A 20726-nucleotide genomic window follows, 5' to 3' on the forward strand; every position below is an offset into this window, starting at 1 on the left:
ACTAACTTATTATTTCACCAATATATATTATTATCATCCAATCTACCAGACATATTGACCCATCTCAGATTCTCACCTTTTAATAAATCAAAACGATAATTAATATATACAGATCATAATAGTTATATCAAGATTGAGAATATAAGTACATTTTATAGTTTAGAGAATATGTTTTTGCCAGTCAGCCTAAAACAACTAGCACTACTCGGTCTCGTTCAATACATACAAAATACACTAGCACAAGAAGTTGGAACTATACCGTTCTCATAATCAAGATAAATTACATATAATCTTGTGTTACAATCGTACCGATGACATGTCCAATTTCCATCCTAGATTGTGAACAAAAAAAAATTATACTTGTAAGAACCGATGATTTAACCCTTTGTGTATAAGCTAAAACTCTACACACTAAATCATCTACTATATAAGTAAACAGACACTATAAACGAATATATGATCTATTAAAACTTAGCAAATATTTATTCTATAATAAATATTATTTCTTAACATATGGTTAATAGTATATATCCAACAATAACAAGTGCCTATATTCTCACTTGTACAATAAACTTTTTTATTTGTAAACATTTCACGACGTTCATACTTATTTTAGACGAGTTGCATGATGATTAATTAGGAAAATTGAACTTTTAAAAACTAATTAATGAATTAGATAAATTGTGCCTTCGCACCGCATTATGGTGTGTTGTTCAAATTTGATTAAAATATTTCTTCCTTCATTTTTCGCCCCTCTCTAATGTTAAATTAAAAATATGTATAAACAAGATATTAAAATAATGGATAGAAATATATTTGTTTAGATATTAAATTCTAAATAATGAATTATCACAACTCAAACATTTTCTTAAAATTATCTAAACAATTTTTCATCTGATAAGTACTCTCTCTAATTACTTGTCCACTTTTCCTTTTATAGTTGTCCCTAATTACTTGTCCAATTTGACAAATCAAGAAAGGACAAATTTTTTTACCTATTATACCCTCAATTAAATGACTAATTACTTTGAAAAATGCAGAATTTTTCATCTACTTCATAATTAATAGGGATAAAATGATAAACTTACTATGTCATTAATTGATTTCTTAGTAGGTGTACCAATTCAAAAGTGAACAAGTAATTAGGGACAGACGGAGTATTTGTTACTTCTAAAATTATCTAAATAATTTGTAGTCTGATATGCATTTGTTATTTTTAAAATTATCTAAAGAATTTATATATGATGTGTATTTTGTTACCTTTAAAACTATATAAAGAGAAATCTGAAAGAAGTTGATTAGAGAGTATTGAGAAATCTCATATTTGTTTATTAGATTTGATTTGCTTGACAATTTGAATCCAAATTCCAGTCATCTTCAAATAAAGTTCAATGCCAAGATCATTTATATAAGGGAAAACAGTTTGAAATATATCCGACCGAAATTGCTGTAACAATCTTAAATTTGGGCATGATCTATAACCATGCACTATTTAATAGTGTATTTTAAAGGTATTGAAGTGTAATTCAAAAATCACTTCATAATTAATATTAGACTCAAAGCTGATATTTATTTATATATATTTTTCAATCTTACATATAATATTCAATTATCATATAATATTTGAATAAATTAAAATTTTAGATCAAAATCAAATTTTCTCATAGAGTTTTAAATTTACTTGAGCACAATTTTTACATTATGAGCTAAAAGATTCATAAAAGACAAAGATAAACCATTTAGGTATAGAATGGTAGTTGAAGAATGACTAGGACACAAAACTACAATTTCTGATTCCTAATTAATTAGTGCTTATTAATAAATACTTTGATATTCTCCATCAACTTCCAATTTTCCCTTTTGCTTCACATTTTTACTCCTTATCCCACCAGCTCTCTTTCCCTATCAAGCTGGTTAATTAAATATGTTCACACTCTAATTAATCTTTTCTTCATCGATTACATTTATTCATTATGCATCAATTAAAATGGATAATACTCATATTAATCACAATTCCTTAAAAAACATGCATAGTTCAGAATGGAAAATAAAAATGAATAAACGTTATAATAACCTTTTTAAGAAATTAATCATTAAGTGAATTCTTACTTAATCATTTATCAAATTTAATTAAGAATAATTTAATAAAAATAGTTCCTACTTATTAGGAAAAAAAGTGATTTTCGCTTATACTAAAAATACATATAATATGAAGCAAAGAAAATAATAAGAAATATGACTAGATGGATAAATTTCACCGTACTTAATTAAATATTTTGAATTTGAGATTTAGAATAAAATTGAAAAAAAAAATCACTATAGAGAGCCTTTTTATTTCAAGAAACCTATGGACATAAATTTCTAATCAGATCATTGAATTTTGAATTGATCTACCATACTAAGTGACTAGTGAGTATGAAGCTATTAGGGGTCGTTTGGTAGAGTGTATTAGGAAAAATAACGCATGCATTAACATTGTGTATTACTAGTACCTTGTTTGGTACTCTTTTCCAACCTATGTATAACTAATGCTTGCATTAGTTATACACTCTATTGTGTATTAAGGTGTGTATTGCTAATACCATGGATTTCTAGGTATTAGCAATGCAATGGTTTTAATGCATGCATTAGATTAACTAATGACAAAACTACCTTCTAATAATAATAATTATTATTATTATAATAATAATAATAATTATTATTATAATAATAATTATAATTATAATTATAATAATAATAATAAATTATTAGAATAATTATAATAATAATAATAAAATAATAATAATAATAATAGTAATAGTAATAGTAATAGTAATAATAATAATAATAATAATAATAATAATAGTAATAGTAATAGTAATAGTAATAATAATTACTATAATAATAATAATTTAATAATAATAATAGTAATAGTAATAATAATAATAATAGTAATAGTAATAATAATAATAATAGTAATAGTAATAGTAAATAATTATAATTATAATTATAAAAATAATAATAATTATTATTATAATAATAATTATTATTATAATTATAATTAAAATAATAATAATATAATAATAATAATTATTATAATAATAATAATTATAATTATAATAATAATAATTATTATAATAATAATAATACTAATTATAATAATTATAATAATAATAATAATAATAATAAATTATTATTATTATTATTATTTTTGTAAAAGAATGTGGGGGTATTTTTGTAAACAAATATTTTTTTAATAGTCTTTATACAAGGCTTGCTATTTTCAATACATCAAACCAAACAATGTATAAGAAATAATGTAAGCATTACTAATGCATGCATTACTAATACATCATATTCAACATTATTCTTATACACTCTATCAAACGACCCCTTAAAGAGTTAAAACAAAAAAATGGATTTCCAAAAGACACAAGCATCCCATTTTTATTTTATTTTTTTGGTACAAAAGAAGTCTATCCTACTCCCAAAGCTTCCATTATGAAGAAATCTTCTTCTTGTGGGTAAAGCTTGTCTTATAGGTTTTGTCTTATTTTTGGTTAGGTAACATCTCACTTTCTTCCTCTTTCCCTTCTCTCATCAATTATATCATTATTTCTCCAAAACTGAAATTGGGTGTATGCATCATGCACGTGTGGAATTATTGTATAGACACAATATACAAATATGTGTTTTTAAATTAAGATTCATCTGTTGTTTATATATTTTAATTTTGGATATGTATAAATATACATTTAAATTTATCTAAAATTACACAAATAAATATATGTATATGACATGATATAATATATATATATATAGAGAGAGAGAGAGGATGTGAATTCTCCTATTAAGTGAATTAGTATACATATCTGCGCGATGCGTGATTATTTTAATCCAAAATTGAATCATTAAAATTTTTTACACATTTAAAGGTAACGACAAATCATAAATTGGTTTATATGGAGCGTTCTTGGTAAAAAGAAAATGATTTGTTATACAACTCTTAATTGTCTTAAGTTATTACCAACAAATTTTGGTATTATTTCGTTATGTTATACTTTAGTTTTTAATTTACATTTATTAAGAAAAAAGTTTAGGACATAAATTAATTATCATTATTCACTTTTATCTTTTTAATTATTGTCAAATTATTCTTCTAAATAAAAATAATTTGAGGTAAAATCATAAATATGAGTCATTTAAGCTTTTCAAACTTATCATCTAGAAAATGTAAATGACGAACAAAAATAGAAAAAAGTTGAAATATTTACCTTGGACATTGAATAATTCACTTATTTTAAGTATAAAAACAACATTAAAAAATTAATTAATATTCTAAATTTATGTCTAGTCTAATTTTTGGGAGAACAATTTAAATATTTATCTTGGATATTGAATAATTTACTTATTTTAAGTATAAAAAAAAACATCAAAAAATTAATTAATATTCTAAATTTATGTCTAGTCAAACGTGCAATATCAATTTTGGGAGAACAATTTATCATTTGCTTCTTCAGTCAAACTAGTGTTATTTTTGTATATAAATTTCATCTCTTTTTCTTCGTACAGGGATTTAATTCTCTCCTCTCCTTCAAGCAAAGTTGCTCTCTCTGTCTCTCTTTCTCCGCCTTTATTTTATTCTCTGTTTCTGTGTTTCCGTGTAGCCTTTTGAGATTCCTTTACAAAAATGGGGTATTCCCCAAGTAGTTGTACCGACTCTGTTGAGCGTCTTCACAACTCACACTCTTCAAACACTCAAACTCTAGCCATTGACACTGATCATAACTATGACCTAAACATGAAATCTTTAATCTACAAAATGATTTGGGATTTGGGGTTGGCTTGTATCATCCCTCCTCGACGCCGTCGAATTTCTGTCAAGAATCAGAATGATGATAAGAATGGCAAAATTTTGGACCATAATAAAGCTTGGTTACTTGCTGAGGCGGGAGGGTGTGGTGGTCCAGAGTTGATTAATGCTGACCCATATTCAGTTCACTCTTCTTTCAGGTTTACTTTGTGTACTCAAGTTGAGGTTGAATCGGTGAATGGGAATCATAGCTCTTCTTCTTTTTCTTCTCCTGCTGCTACTGTTTTAATGGTGAATTTGGATAATGGGTTAACTGATCCTAAATCTCAAGAGGTGAAATGGAGGAAAGTTCAGTCATTAGAGAGGAAAATTTCTCCTGTGGTTCATTCATTGATTAGGTTCAGTTACAATGAAATTGTTTCTGCTACTAGAAATTTTTCTAAAGGTATCTTCAATTTCACTGCCCCTTTTTTTTCAATTTGTGTTTCTTGAATTGGGTTTTAGTTGATTTATGTTTATTCAATTGGATAGGTAGAGTTTTGGGAAGAGGAGCGTTGAGCTATGTTTTTAGAGGAAGAGTGGGATTTTTGAGGACTACAGTGGCAATTAAGCGTTTAGATAGGGAGGATGAGGAGTCTCCAAAGGCTTTTTGTAGAGAATTGATGATTGCTAGCTCTCTTCATAACCCATATATTGTTCCTCTTGTGGGTTTTTGCATTGATCCAGAGGAAGGTTTGTTTCTGGTGTACAAATATGTATCTGGTGGAAGTTTAGAGCGGTATTTGCATGGTAAATAGTTCTTGCTTTCCTTTCCTTTTTGAAATTTGATTTCACAGTATTCCAGTGGGATTCAGATTTTGTCAATTAATTTTTACAGGGAAGAAGAAGGGAAGTAAAGGTGGTCCAGCACTTCCATGGTCTGCTAGGTATAAGGTGGCTGTAGGAATTGCAGAATCAATTGGGTATTTGCATAACGGGACAGAGCGATGTGTTGTTCATAGGGACATCAAGCCTTCGAACATTCTTCTTTCATCGAAGAAGACACCCAAGGTAATGGAAGGGATATGAATATCATTTGAAAACCACAATTAGGTAATTGTCTATTTTAGGTGGATCTACTAGCCAACAGTTATTTTCTTTTAATAAACATTGGTGTCCGGCCCAACTTGTTAACCCCTCGACTATTTCATAGGTACAGTGCAACTCTATCATATTTTGGCTAATTGTTACTTGACCTATGCAGTTGTGTGACTTTGGCTTAGCTACATGGACTCCTGCACCTTCAGTACCTTTCCTTTGTAAAACTGTTAAAGGAACATTTGGGTATGGTTTCTTTATGGTGAACTCTTTAGCATCATAATGACTAAGATCCTGATGTAGCTTAACAACAAGATTTCTCCTACATTTACCAAGGTTTTAAACTAAATTTGCAGGTACTTAGCTCCAGAATATTTTCAACATGGTAAAGTTTCTGATAAAACTGATGTTTATGCTTTCGGAGTTGTCCTGTTGGAGCTATTAACTGGACGGAAGCCAATAGAAGCGAAAAGAGGACCAGGAGAAGAAAACATGGTTTTGTGGGTAGGTGTTTGCTTAAATATAAGCCTAGTATTTGTATTCAATTTGGCCTTATTTTTTATATCTAAGTCAGTCTGTCTCCATCGTCGACTAAAAGTTAAACACTACAGTCACTGGTAACTATTAATGCAATCTGAATTTGTCCAAACTCTGTTTCTCACGAAGTTCTGGAATTGCATGTGGTAATCTCTTCACTTAGTTACCATCATTTTTCTTGTTCTTGCACACGCTAGTCTGCATCTGAAGGTGTTGTATCCAACTCACTGACACTTGAGTATTTGTAACAAAACTTGTCGCACTTCCCTTTAAAATTTTGACGATGTTCAGTAGAAGCATAATCAGCTTTCTATGCAGATTTTGAAAATTTTGATGTTTCTCCTATTCAGGCAAAGCCACTATTGCAGCAAGATGTTCTTGAAAAGTTTCTTGATCCAAGACTTAAAATCCCGCGAAAGAATTTGCACCAAATATCTTGGATGATTCAAGCAGCAGCTGCATGTATACACACTGAAGAATCTCGAAGGCCCGACATTGATGAAATCATTGACATGTTAAGAGGCAGAGAATCTGATTCCATCTACACAAAGAAGGACATTTTGCCCGGTAACAGCTGTTTGATTGATTCTTACAACCACTCACAGCAGACTAGAAGTGAAATGAAGAGTCATTTAGCCTTGGCAATGCTAGGAGTTGCAGAATTTGACAACGATGACCTTTATCGTTGTTGAAACAAAAGGGTGAATCTGAAGTTTTATCTCGATTTCCATTTCCCCATTCAACTTGACAGGGAGTAAATTATAGCGCGCAACAACTGATAAGCTCTTTTAACTTGTAGATATGAATTCTGTGTTTGTACATACTGGTTTCTTGTCCCCAACTCTTAAAGGAAAACTATAACTGTTTCTGTTTTTCAAGATTAGAAAAGAAGTTACAACAATGCTATCTAATCAGCCTACATTACATATGTAATTTTGTTTACTACTTGGTGAATGAAAGAGTATATTGGTGGGCAGTTCTTATCATTTCCTTTTGAGATTTCTTTTTCTATCTGCTTTCAATTAGTATCCCACAATTTATCCATAGTTGGTCACCAAATTGCATAAATTAATATGCAAAATTTGTTTATCCAAACCTTTGAAACTATCTCGAGTTAAGCATACGTTTTCAAAATACAACTTTCAGTTCAGAACTCATAATGTCTAAATTATGTAGGTGTGATCGTTACCTTGAAATAATAATAATAAAAACATAGATTCTTGTCCATTTCATATCATATTCCCTCATGCCTATTCTATACTCATCGTGTACGAATACATCTTTTCTTTATTAAAACAACAGAAGTTGATCGATCCAATTCAGGTTAGGTAATAAGAAAAAAAATGGTTCAGAAAATACAACCATTATGCCATGAAACGAGCAAAATTCAGGTCAACTTGCAATTATTTGTCATATGTGAGAAACCAAGACAGCTCAACTCTCACATGGGGTCCAAACAATAAATCCAAAATATAAGATTAGACGAACTTGTTGCTGCATGTTGTCACAATAGGAGGTAAAGAAAAATAAATAAAATACATACACTAGTCCACCTCAATATATAATGATGTAAGGAAAATGGAGGTTACAGTATTAACTAACTTAAAACGGTTTGAAAAAAAAGAATAAAAAAAATTGGACTGATATCGACTTTATCTTGTATATTCACACTATCACGTTGCGTAATAGATAATTACAAGTAGAGATTAATAATCAAAGCGTGGTTAATCCATATCACAATAACTAGAAAATTTTAGCAACATCTCTAATCAAGCCTCTGTTAGCTTTGGCAAATTCTGTGAACTCTTGAAAGGAAATGAAACCATCTTTATCAGTGTCAATTTCATCCATCATATACTTAACTTCTTCAGGAGTAACAGAACCTAAGGCTTGCAATGTCTCTCCAAGTTCTGTTGCAGAGATTTGTCCATCACCATTTTCATCAAAACGCTTGAAGATTCGTTCGCGGTCAGCTATGTCTTGTGGTTCATCAACCTCTCCCATTCTTTGACAATTTCTAACAAATATGTTCTAATGGAAATAGCAATTTGGCAAAGTTTGTTCTTCTAATTTGTGATTACTCTAATTTTCACTCACTTAGATCCAAGAAAATGACTTAATTTTGAAGTTATAAAAGGGAAGATGTTTATTAATGTATGGTTAACCTTATCATTAGGACATGGGCTTTTTGTGGAGAAACTACTAAAGATCATTAACGGAAATAACCATAATCAAAGATCATTAACAGAAATAACAAATTCATTATTGAGGGACCAATTAAATAAATTGTATCTGAAATCAAGAATTAGAATTACGTGGATCCATACGTGGTCAGCAATTATTATAATTTGCTCCTTTGAGCTCTTTTCTATTTCCTAACGCTCTTTGTAGCTAGATGCAGGGGTGGGTATGCTTGCTAAATATCGAATTACCGTACCAAAATTGAAAATTTTGGTATTTCATACCGTACTTTATATGCATTTTGTTGGTGTTTATGTATTTTAATATTAAAATAAAAATATTAAGTGCATATGTTAGTGGGTATAAGTTGACAAGAATGTGGTTATTACTTTGGTGTAACTCTTGTAACCACTATTGTCATGATCTACCACTAATTCCACCCATTATTCTACCTCTTTATTCTTGTAACCTATGTAACTAATAGGTCATTCACTTATCCAATTTATTACCCATTATCTTCATATTCATTGCAAGGAAGAATTCATCATCTATAAATAGTGGTCTTCCTTTGGGTTGAAGAACAGGAGGAAAAATAGTGAAAGGAATGATGAAAAGTTTATATTGAGGTTAGTGTAGTGAAAGAGAGAGTTGAGACATAGAAAAATATTCTAAGTCTTCAACTATATTCACTAAGAGAGTATTTATATGTTGGAGGAAGGTGTTCTTTTGTGGAGCTTTGGACTCTTCAACTATTCCGGAGTTGCTTGAGTTGTACACGTTGTTGGGCTGTTGTATCCTGGAGGGGACAAGTCAAGAAATATACTGCTGGATAGGTGTAGATTATGCCGCAGTGGGCTTGAATCTTCTTAAAGAGAGCGAGATATCCGTGCCTCAGCCTAAAGATGATTTATTCATTTTTGTCATTTTATTTTCAACTATAATATTTTGTATTTGTGGTATATTACACCAACACATTTTAAAAAAGAGAAAAAGGATAAATATATTTTGAATTACCATAAATGGTATGTGTATACCTTTCGTTATACTTTTAGAACAATAGTATCCTTGCTGTCCAAATTTTAGAGAGTATACACCCTTAATATTATTGATGGGACACATGTCTCAATCTTAATCACCGACCCGATTTTTATTAATTTTTTTAATCAAAAATTAAAAAGATCCACCCAAATTAAAAAGACCTTTTAATTTTTAGTAGAAATTTAGTAAATATCGGGTTGATGGTTGAGGTTGAGGCATATGTCCCACCCTTAATATAAAGGGTATATACGTTCTAAAATTTGAACGGTAAGGGTACTGGTGCTTAAAAAGTATAACGAAGGGTATGCACATACCATTTATGATAGTTCAGGAGTTTATTTGTCTTTTTTTTCCCTTTAAAAAGATTTAAATATTGACTATGATATTTAGTATTTTCTTTAAATATAATATGAATATCCTATTTTTATTTTGTTTGTTGGATTTGTAGGAATTCCTTTCAATTAATAGAGTGAATTTGGATATTAATTGAAATGATTAGCTCCATCTATAAATCTTTTGCACAAAAAATTGAATAATATGTTGTATTGGAATGTCATATTTTGATTCAATTATGCTTCACTATATCAATTGTACATGAACTTTAGATAATGATCATAATCAACGATAATAACTATTTTTTAATTTTATAAGGTTGAATCGAAATTCGATTGATCATTTAAAGTTCAATACCTTCTCTTAGATCATATTTGAAAATTTCTTACTTCATACGGTCCAACAATTCTTTTAGTTTTCCATTTTGATCTATACCATATCTAATAAATTTTAGTGAGATTTTATTTTTAGATTTTTTTTCAGGTGGATACATTCAAATAAAATGAACAGAATTCAATTTTGATACGAAAATTCAAATTAAAAAATGAAATGGAAAACATACAAAAGCAAAAAATAAGTATCACTTAAGGTGGATCGTGAAGCTTATTAGATACCAAAGTTGAAAGAGAGATGTCCTAAATCACTAGACGATGAGATTTTGCTTGGCCAAACGTCATTATACTATAATAATAAAATGCCTAAAAAGAAAAGTGTATCACCTAAATTGTAATAGAGGGAGCGAATATTAAAAAGTTTATTGTTATATGGAAACATAAAAGGGAGCACAAACCCCAAATGGAAAGCCAAGTTGAATTTTGTGCATTCAAATTTCTTCAAACTTCCTATATTTGATTAATAATAGTTGCAGCAAAACAATATATATAGGGAGAACTTTTTTAATTAATTCATATCCATAGCAAACACTTGAGCATTCTTTTTTTCCTCACAAATGCTTTAAAATGACATGTTGAACATTTCCTGTCTCACTAACTTCTCAACAAACATCATATAAAAGTACCTGCTAGGTATAACATTTTGGTTGATAATAGTCCAGATATTCTACATCTAGTTTGCTTTAAAAACAATTGGCATAAAGACAGTAATTTTTCAGAAAAAATAGGTTCAATTGACCAAATATTAATCTTTATAGCCGCTTTCTATACCACTAGATTATATATACAATAAAAATATTCAGAGTAGTCTCTCGTCCCAAAGTGTGGTTTGGAAAGGGTAGAGTATACACAAATCTTACCTCTACTTCAGAGGTGAGGTAAAAAGACTGTTTTCAATAGACCTTTGACTCAAGACAAAAACAATCTAGAGTACGCAAGTGACAGTTTCAATAGAAAATTGAAATAATCACACCAGGACCTTTCTATGAAAATATTGCACATCAGAACAAACACAGTTTAGTATAATTTTAGTGGGTCAAATGGTCAATAAAATGAGTATTTATTTTTATTTAAAAAAAGTTTAGCTTAAAATAAAATTTTCATATTAGTAAAAACTTTATTAAAAAATTATATAAATTGATTGGGTGACTTCTAAGTGGAATACCAATAGTTGAGTGATTTTTTGGTTATAAAATATAATGGATGAACTTTTTAGGTGAAATATCAATCTATAATTGTGTGCCTTTTAGGTTGAAAAACTCTAACTTTTTTTTTTAGTTTAATTTCATTTATAGATTTAAATGTCCATACAAATAGTTTGATTTGGTATTAAAAAAAAAAACTCAAACCAACTCAGTATATATATACTTCTAGCTGCGATAAATCAAACGACAAAGAAAACTATTTTTTTTATTTTTAAAATTTAATGATTTGATATCATTTTATGGCTACATATAAGAAAATTAATCAAAAAGAGGATTAATTTATAATTACAAAGAAAAACTCTCACCCTAAATAAGACTTTGAACTATCACCTTGAGAATGTTATTAAATTCTTAGAAAATAAATTCTGTTTATAGAAGTTTTCAAAGAAAAGATTCAATCTTCTCTCTCACTATAGAAACATTTTTTGATCAACAAAATTCTTTTCACTAAATCCTTTCTGTTTTAAGTTCTTTTCTAGTTAAATTATTCTGTTAAATCTAACCTGTTTGATGTACGTATATTGTTAATGCATTTTGTCCTACAATTGAATGATTTATCTATCAAGTGATTATTAGCACATAGTTCTTGTGTATTATTTTTTCTACTCTAAACAATTTGACATTCCTTCTTTCTATGAGATGGATCATGTGTATATTACTATACATATAAGGTTGAATAGACTCAGGTAACTTGAAAAAAGTTTTTTCAAGTTAATAAAATATTAGTCATTTGTTGCAATACAATACGTTGATTCTTATTCTCAAAAATTTATTTGTAGCAATACAGTATGTTGATTCTTATTCTTAAAAATTCTATTGATAGATAATAAATTTAAGTATTTTAACTCAAAGTTTTACAATATTTAATAAAGTACTACTTTATCTAACTAAGAACTTAAAATTTGAAAGAAAAAATCACTATATTCCTAATGCCATGACTATATATGGAAATAAAATTTTCTAAATATTAATTGTAACTTTGAAATACATTTTAGTATTTTTCTAGTGGTTATAAGAAATCTTTTGATGAAACTTTAAAATTAGAGATAGTAAAATAAAAACTTGATAGGATGAAAATAAAATAGTCTTTAATACATTACTATGGCATTATATAATAAACGGACTCCGTATAATAAAAGTAACATTTTTTTATATTCAAAAGACTTGAGATGGTATTTAATACTGTCATATGTAATATATGGTTTTTAAAATTATCATAACTGAAGTGTTTTATTAAAGAATTTAGTTTGGATTGTTCCTGATTAAAATGAGTGAGGAAATTAGATTAAACTTATATCTCTCATTAATTAATAGATATATTTACCCAATGTTGATTATTTTTAAGTAAAGATTTTATTTATGGGAAAAAGGTCAGAAATATATTTAAACTTTGATCGAAATTGTTGTAACAATATCGAACTTTGGAAAGGACCTTTTACCCCTCTACACTATTTAATAGTGTATTTTAAAGGTATATATGTATCCACGTGGACATCATAAATAATGCATAATTATAAATAGTAATGTGTCCACGTGAGCACATACATACCTTTAAAGTACACTATTAAATAGTGCAGGGGTAAAAGGTCTTCCATAAAGTTTGGTATCGTAACAGCAATTTCGACCAAAGTTAGAGTATTTTTCAGACCTTTTTCCCTTTATTTATCAAATGAACTTCGCAAATAAAAAAATTAGTAGTTTTTGGACATCTTCCCAAACATGCTAACCAATACCCGTCTAAACATCTCTTATACTAGCTATTCAACCAGTAATTAAGGATAATAGTTTAAGAGTCCGTTTGAATTGGATTAAAAAGTAGTAGGGAGAGGATTACTTTTCGTTTTTAACTTAATTTAAGTTATTTTTAACCTTGTCAAACACTTCCTAACTTATTTTAAGTTATTTTATATTTGCCAAACATTTCTAAGAAATCAAAAACTAACTTAAAAGTAGATTTGACTAACTTTTAAGTCAATCCAAACACCCTTTAAGTTAGCTAGACGACTATGTAATCTATTTTGCATTGTGTCTCGCCCATGTATTTCTTGTATGATTTGCTTCACCAACACATGTCCTTTGGGATATTTTTTTCCCCTGAAAAGCTCTTTGGTTCTTCTCCAGCCAGCTCTTGTATATGTTGCACGCTGGGGTGTCAAATAGAGAGGTTGGATTGAAATAGAAATTGGATTGGGTCATGATCCGTCTAAGTTTTTTCTGGGCTCAAATGAGTTGGGTTTAAATGGGCTAAAAAATGGGTTTGAGTCATGATCTGCCCAATTTGACCCACTTAATCTCAATAATTTTAATATATTATTATTTTATTTTTATAACCACAATTTGAATTTCGACTTAACAATTTTTTTAAAAAAAATTACAAATATAAAAATAATTCCTAAAAGATATAAGATAAATAATAATTCATATCTTCAATATAAGAAATTAGACATTAAATTAGGCTCAATTGATTTTTTTTTTAAAAATACTCTCTCTATCTCAATTTATGTGACACTTTTCATTTTTAAAAATAAACAATTTAAATTTAATCAAAATTTGCTCGTAGTCATTTCAGATTGTCAATAGCACACCATCCTTCAACTCTATCTTTGGTCAACAATCTGCTCTTTCATAAATAGATATAATATAAAGCGAACGCCAAAGTTACGTTATTGCACAATATACTCTCCTCCATTGCACCTTTGGAAACTCCCCCTCAATCTTCCCATTCGATTTTTCGGTTTGGTTTTACATTATTTGATTTGGATTTTTTAATTTTTGGTTTTATAAAAGTGTAACCTAATTTGATCCAAAATAAATTTGGTTTGATTTGGTTTTCCTCTATTCGGTTTGACTTTTTTCGATTTGGTTATTCGATTATGTCAATAATTAATAACATAACTAAAGTAATAATATTTAATCCCTTAAATATACTTTTTAATATAAATCATAAGTAAAACTTAAAACACAATACTTATAAGTATACCTATTATAGATGTAATTCAAACATAAAATATAAACGTAATCATCATGAAAGGCAATAGCCAAAAAGGGACAAAAATGGTTAACTCCAACTTAATTCTAAACCTAAACATTATATATATAATTCGGGTTTTTTCGGTTTTTATTTTCTAAAATCCGAAATCAAACCAAAAAACCAAACAAAGTAATTTATTAATCCAAAAAAACGATCCAAATAAAAATTTGGTTTGATTATTTGGTTTAATCTGAATAGTGCACACCCCTACTTCCATACAACTTCATTATTGAGAATTGACCCCAAATTGATTTATGTTGATTAATTTAAACTCATCTAAATTAATTATTTTTAATTGTGTCACTTGCTTCCTTTGAATACAGATAGATGCCACTTTCCTTCTTTTTAGAGTTTAAAAAAAAAAAAAAAAGAGGTTGGAATGATCTACTATGAAACTTCCTTGAAGTTTTATATTTTTTCACTATAATGCTACTTTTGTCCAAATCATCAAGACTTAATCCTTCTCCTCCAAATCTAATCTTCTTCCGGTGACAATACTGGGAATTATCAACCAAATGAAAAAAAATTGATAACTTTACATATAATTTTGCATCTAAAACAAAGTTAAAAAGAATGATTTTTTAAAAAAAAATTATACATGAAATTTTACTACAAGTATAAATCATTTCTTATTAAATCTTGGATTTAGGCCATTGACTGTATTGAGCCGCCCTGGTTCCATCAAAATCTTGGATTGATAATTAGCAAAAAAGTATGAAATGCTAGACAAATCTCTTCACAAGTTTGACTTAGATGTCTCATATTTTTTTGAAAATGTGATTGAGATTGGTATAAGATTATTGGTCTCGAAGAAAATTGATATTTTAGTCTTTCTTCTTAAAAACGTATTGATTTAACCATAGGCGGGGTAATCATGTTGCCTCCAAATGCAAAACTCTAATAGAATCTCCTAATTGTTCTGGAGCTACTAGAAAGGGATTCTTTGATCAGGAAAAATTCGGTTTAAACTGGGAATACTTATCTAAATGTTTTTGCTACTCAATCATATATAGATGATGGAATCATAAAAGATTTAACATTTTCGAACTATGTATCTAATTCATTAGAGGAACAAAAAACAAAGATATGATGTGTACGAACATCTAGCCTATTGGAAGATGAACCAGCCAAAATAAGCATGACCTACAAAGATATTCTAAATTTCTTTCTCTTGACCTAATATGTAACCTTAGCGTATTCATTTTTTGTGCTTTCTCTCATCAAACTAGAAGTTAACAAAGAAGCATGCATATCACTGAATACGAAGCCGCCTTTTACACCATCTAGGGCTAAGATATGAAATGAGTATATAAGGATGTTGTGCGAATACAATCATGATATTAAAAAAGTAGCGAGCTTTATGTTTGAAACTTCAACACAGTCATTCCTTAGTAGCTCGTCGCTATTCTTTCTATTTAACTCGTGCTCCACTCACTCTCGTTCAGTAGCAATTCTTCATTTTTTTAGATAATCGAGCGAGAACTTTGAAATTTTATTCAGTTCAGGTCCTTAGTTTTGATCGAATCACAAAATAGCGACGATGATGAATAAAATTTCAAAGTTCTCGATATAGAGATTGATAATATGCCCTTTTTGAGAAGCTTATAAGTTTTCATCGTGTCAAATCTTGCAAGTGAATTTATGAATCCGACACATGAAATAAGTTAAGCAGTGTTCTAAAGAAATTAATCATTGAATTAAATTCGTCAGTAATTTAATTTATTGATTAGTATATGTAATCTTAACATGGAGAATTACACAAGTGTTTAATATGAAATTTTGAAATATAAATAGAGGAGTGCAATTACGAATTTCTAGTGGAATAATTTGTAATTTATTAGGGTAAGAATAATTCAAATTAATTATTTGGAATTATTTCCATAATAGGAAGTCTCATTCATTAATTATGTTGTCCCTACCGTGCCCATATTTAACTAGAACTCAGAATTTTCTTTTTAAGAAAAAGAGGAATAGCGTTAGTTTTCTGGAAAAAAAATCGTTTTTTTTTTGTTTTAAAGAAAAGCTTGGGTTTTCTTCTCCCTTTTGAATTGAAAAGAAATCTCTATAAATAAGGTTCTTCTAACTTAGAAAAAAATTAAGTTTTCTATATTGATACTTGCCCACCCAAGTATTGAAAGAGTTCAATTGTTAATTTGGATCACTGTAGAAGATCGTAGAGCTGGAGTTTGATTTGCTTCAAAATATCTGCAGAAGACCGTAGAACTGGAGTTGATTGCTTCAAGATATCTAAACACACTTCGAAAGATAATCTTTGAATTAAATTTAGCAAGTTTATGTGTCCTAACATAAATATTTTGGTTATCCATTATTCATGTAAGCAGTATGATTTTGATATGTTTTTGCTGTGCATATAGTTTTCCAACAGAACTTCCATGTACTAAGAATGGGGTGCTTCAATCTAAGTGTATATTTTTTTCTCAAGCAATACATAATAAATAAACGCAATCAATTTAATAGACTGGAACAAGATAAAAAAAAAATTAACAACTCAGTTATATAAAAACGTAACAAAAATTCATTGTGCCAAAGTGTCATCCATGGATAGCTCAAGCGTATAGGTAAATAATAAGCATCTTAATATATAATTTGGAAAAAGTGTTTTCAAGTTTAATATATAAGTCATTTGTTGCAACACAACACGTTGTTTTTTATTTTCAAAAATATTATTGGTAGATAATAAATAAATTTAAGTATTTTAATTTAAAGTTCTAAAATATCAAATAAAATTTTGTTTTATCTAAGTAAAAACTTAAAATTTGAAAAAGAAATTTTACTATATTCATAATGTCATGAATATGTAAGGAAATAATAAAATTTTCTAAATATTAGTTGTAACTTTGAAATACATAGTATTTTTCTAGTGGTTATAAGAAATTGAAATAAAAACTTGATAGTATGAAAAAAAATAATTAATACATTCCTATGACACTATATAATAAAAATTATATTTTTTTATATTAAAAAGAGTTGAAGATGATACTTAATTATATGTAATATATATGGTTTTTCTAATTATCATAAATGAAATGTTTTATTTTTTTTAAGAGTTTAGTTTGGATTGTTCAAAATTCAAATGAGTGAGTAAATTGAATCAAATTTTTATCTCTCATTAATTAGTAGATATATCTACCCCACGTTGATTTATGTATATTAATTTAAACTCTTTTTTTCTAAATTAATTATTTTTAATTGAATCACTTGCTTCCTTTAAATACAGATAGATGCCAGTTTCCTTCTTTACACTACAGTGCTATTTTATTGTCCAAATGTAATCTTTCCTGTGACAATAATGGGAATTATCAACGAAATGGAAAAAAAATAATAGATAACGTTATATATAATTTTGTATCTAAAAAAAAAAGATAAAAGAATGATTTAAAAAAAATGTAAATTTTATTTAAAATATTTATTATTTCTTATTAAATTTTGGATTTATGTCACATGACTATATTGAGCCGCTCCTGGTTCCATCAAATTCATGAATAGATAATTAACAACTCATAAAAGTATGTGAAAATGTAATGCTAAAATTCTTAACTACAATGGAAAATATGAAGAAAGAAAACGATGCCAAAAGTTGATCATGTCCAAAACTCGTTCTAAAAAAGATAAGTGACACCTATAAATATAATTTAATTTTTGAGTACGGAGTCAAATCTCACATAAAACTAAGATTTATCTTTAATTATTGGGAAAAAAGTCTGAAATATATTTGTACTTTGATCAAAATTGTTGTAATAATACCGAATTTTGAAAAGGTCCTTTTACCCCTCTGCACTATTTAATAGTGTATTTTAAAGGTATTTATGTGCCCACATGGACATCATAAATATTGATCACTATAAATAGTAACGTGTCCACGTAGGTACATATATATCTTTAAAATACACTACCCACGACCCCCCTCGCCCCCCCCCCCCCCGGTCAGTCCCCCACCCCCTCCAAAAAAAATCAAATTTTTATTTTTTTACCCATCTTACCCCGCCACCCCACCCCACCCCACCCCACCCTCCCCCAAATAAATTTAAGTTTATTTTTTAAAAAATATTTTCAGTTTCAATTCAAAAATTATTTTCCACTCTCTAGTAAAAATAAAAGATATTTTCTCAAAAATATTTTTCATTCATAAATCAAACACACAAAAATCTTTTCCGGAAAATATTTTCTACTCACCAACCAAACATGAGAAAATAAGTCCAAAATTTACTTGTTTTCCAAGAAAACATTTTCTAGGAAAACATTTTCCTTCATACCAAACACACCCTTAGTCTCTACGGATCGTGAGCACAACATGCTTCTATTTTTTTTAAAAAAGAGAATTTTTTGTTGATAGTGGAGTTCAAACCAACAATACTAATGTGGAAAGCATTTTCACAGCCCTTTCTTACAACTGAACCGTTAATTAATTTTGTTAGGGATTCACAAGTTAATATACATATTTATATAATTTTCTAATATAAATACAGAATTTACAAAAAAACTTCTGAATTCGTCCGAACTCATGAACCTGCACTTAGCTCTACCCCTGATTGTTATATATTTTTATAATTTTTTTTAGTTATGTGGGCAAAAGTTGAAAGCAAGGATGCACATTTTTATACTAAGGCTATATATGGTTTCAAAATGTTGGTAAGTTATCTAGTAGTTAATAGAAACTGTAACAGTTATTAGTTAGAAAACTAAATCAATTATACAATTTTGCTTTCAAAAATTAAAAACCAACTTAAACTAGTGTATCAAAAATTACAGTCTAATGTAGCCTTTTGTTTTAGAAAAACATTTTAAATAGTTGAATAATTCTAAATCCAAGCACATGCACTTATTTCCCAAATTTCTAATGTCAATTCTTCTAAAAAGGAAACCGTAGTGCACCTTACCTTTGACATTCACTAAATAGTGATAAACTTTCCCTTTGCTTCAAACAGAAGTATCTGTGCAACTAATAACCAATTTTACGGCAATAATATAAATATATATTTGTCGTTATATTCAATATTCTATATAAATATTGCTAAAAACTTTATTGACTCTAAATGTAATAATATTAACTTAATTATTATTGAATGTTGTTACGGCAATAAAATAAATATTGATGCTAATTTTTTTTATTACGACTAAATATCTGTTTTGTTATAGTGTATAATATAATTCATGTTAAATTCAAAGCTTAAAACTCTAGCTTTCAGTATGAGTAATTTGTTCCTCTGGTAGTAGTGGTGACATATTAAACTAATTAAAAGTCTAGTCCCTTATATTTTGTACATTATTTTAAATTAAAAGAAGGCCTTAAGGTGAGGCTAGTCCTTCAAGTAATATAATTCATAAATCTAACCATCTTTTACTCAAATTATCAACTCTTTTGATGTTTAGAAGCAAAGTATATTAATATTATTCTCTTTTTAAAAATATTTATCTCCGAGCTCCAATAAAGGTGAAACAAACCAACAAATTACGGAAGTATCACAATTCACGAGTGCAAATTTGCACTACTTTCGGTTATGTTTTTCACGGAAGTACTCCTGTTAAATTTACTTTTTGGCCCATCGGACAAAATAAATTGCAAGCGCTAGATATTAATTTTATATATATATATATATCATTTGTATATTTATGTATATAATAGAAAATAATATTTATACCTAAGATACAAAATAAATATATTTGCCATATAGTATTTGTTAGTGCGGCCGAAAGGGTAATTATATTTGTAGCTTAAAAATGGGACACATTTCTTCGTAAAACTAGATATTTTATGTAGTATATATTTTCTAAAATTAGTATAATATTATTTGTTGATACTCATGCTATAATAAGGATAAATAGTGCACTTGGTTGAAGATTAAATTATTTACCAAAAGAATTAAGGATCAATTTCCACTCAACATATTTTTTCCTTCACTTTTCAAAATTACATTCATATTCTAGAAATTCTAAATTCACCTTTGGTTATAAAAAATGAAAATAGTGGTAGCAAACGTGAAGTGAAAGCATAAAGAGTTGTGGTGATCTGGCGAAATAAATTAGTAGATAAACTGTGTAGACTTTAGCATGTGAAGTCCCATTATTGTGAGGGGCAACAAAAGCAAAATCACTTGTTTTCTTTTAATTTGTCCCCCAAC

The 20726-nt window shown here is 28.2% G+C and overlaps 2 protein-coding genes across 2 annotated transcripts; one reads left to right on the top strand and one right to left on the bottom strand.

The window, feature by feature from the left end:
- Window positions 1-4669: 4669 nt before the first annotated feature.
- Window positions 4670-7193, top strand: LOC125840191 (probable serine/threonine-protein kinase PBL7). The gene is made up of 6 exons (XM_049519156.1): window positions 4670-5237; window positions 5324-5581; window positions 5670-5842; window positions 6036-6115; window positions 6226-6373; window positions 6757-7193. Exons 1-6 carry the CDS (start codon window positions 4670-4672, stop codon window positions 7096-7098), a joined length of 1569 nt encoding a protein of 522 aa, XP_049375113.1. The 3' UTR covers window positions 7099-7193.
- Window positions 7194-8149: 956 nt separating this feature from the next.
- Window positions 8150-8431, bottom strand: LOC125840220 (polcalcin Nic t 2). The gene has a single exon (XM_049519183.1). It carries the CDS (start codon window positions 8408-8410, stop codon window positions 8150-8152), a length of 261 nt encoding a protein of 86 aa, XP_049375140.1. The 5' UTR covers window positions 8411-8431.
- Window positions 8432-20726: the final 12295 nt, after the last annotated feature.

This window comes from Solanum verrucosum, unplaced genomic scaffold, assembly GCF_900185275.1.
Source record: "Solanum verrucosum unplaced genomic scaffold, falcon-dt-bn FXZP01000180.1, whole genome shotgun sequence".
NCBI classification, from domain to species: Eukaryota; Viridiplantae; Streptophyta; class Magnoliopsida; order Solanales; family Solanaceae; genus Solanum; species Solanum verrucosum.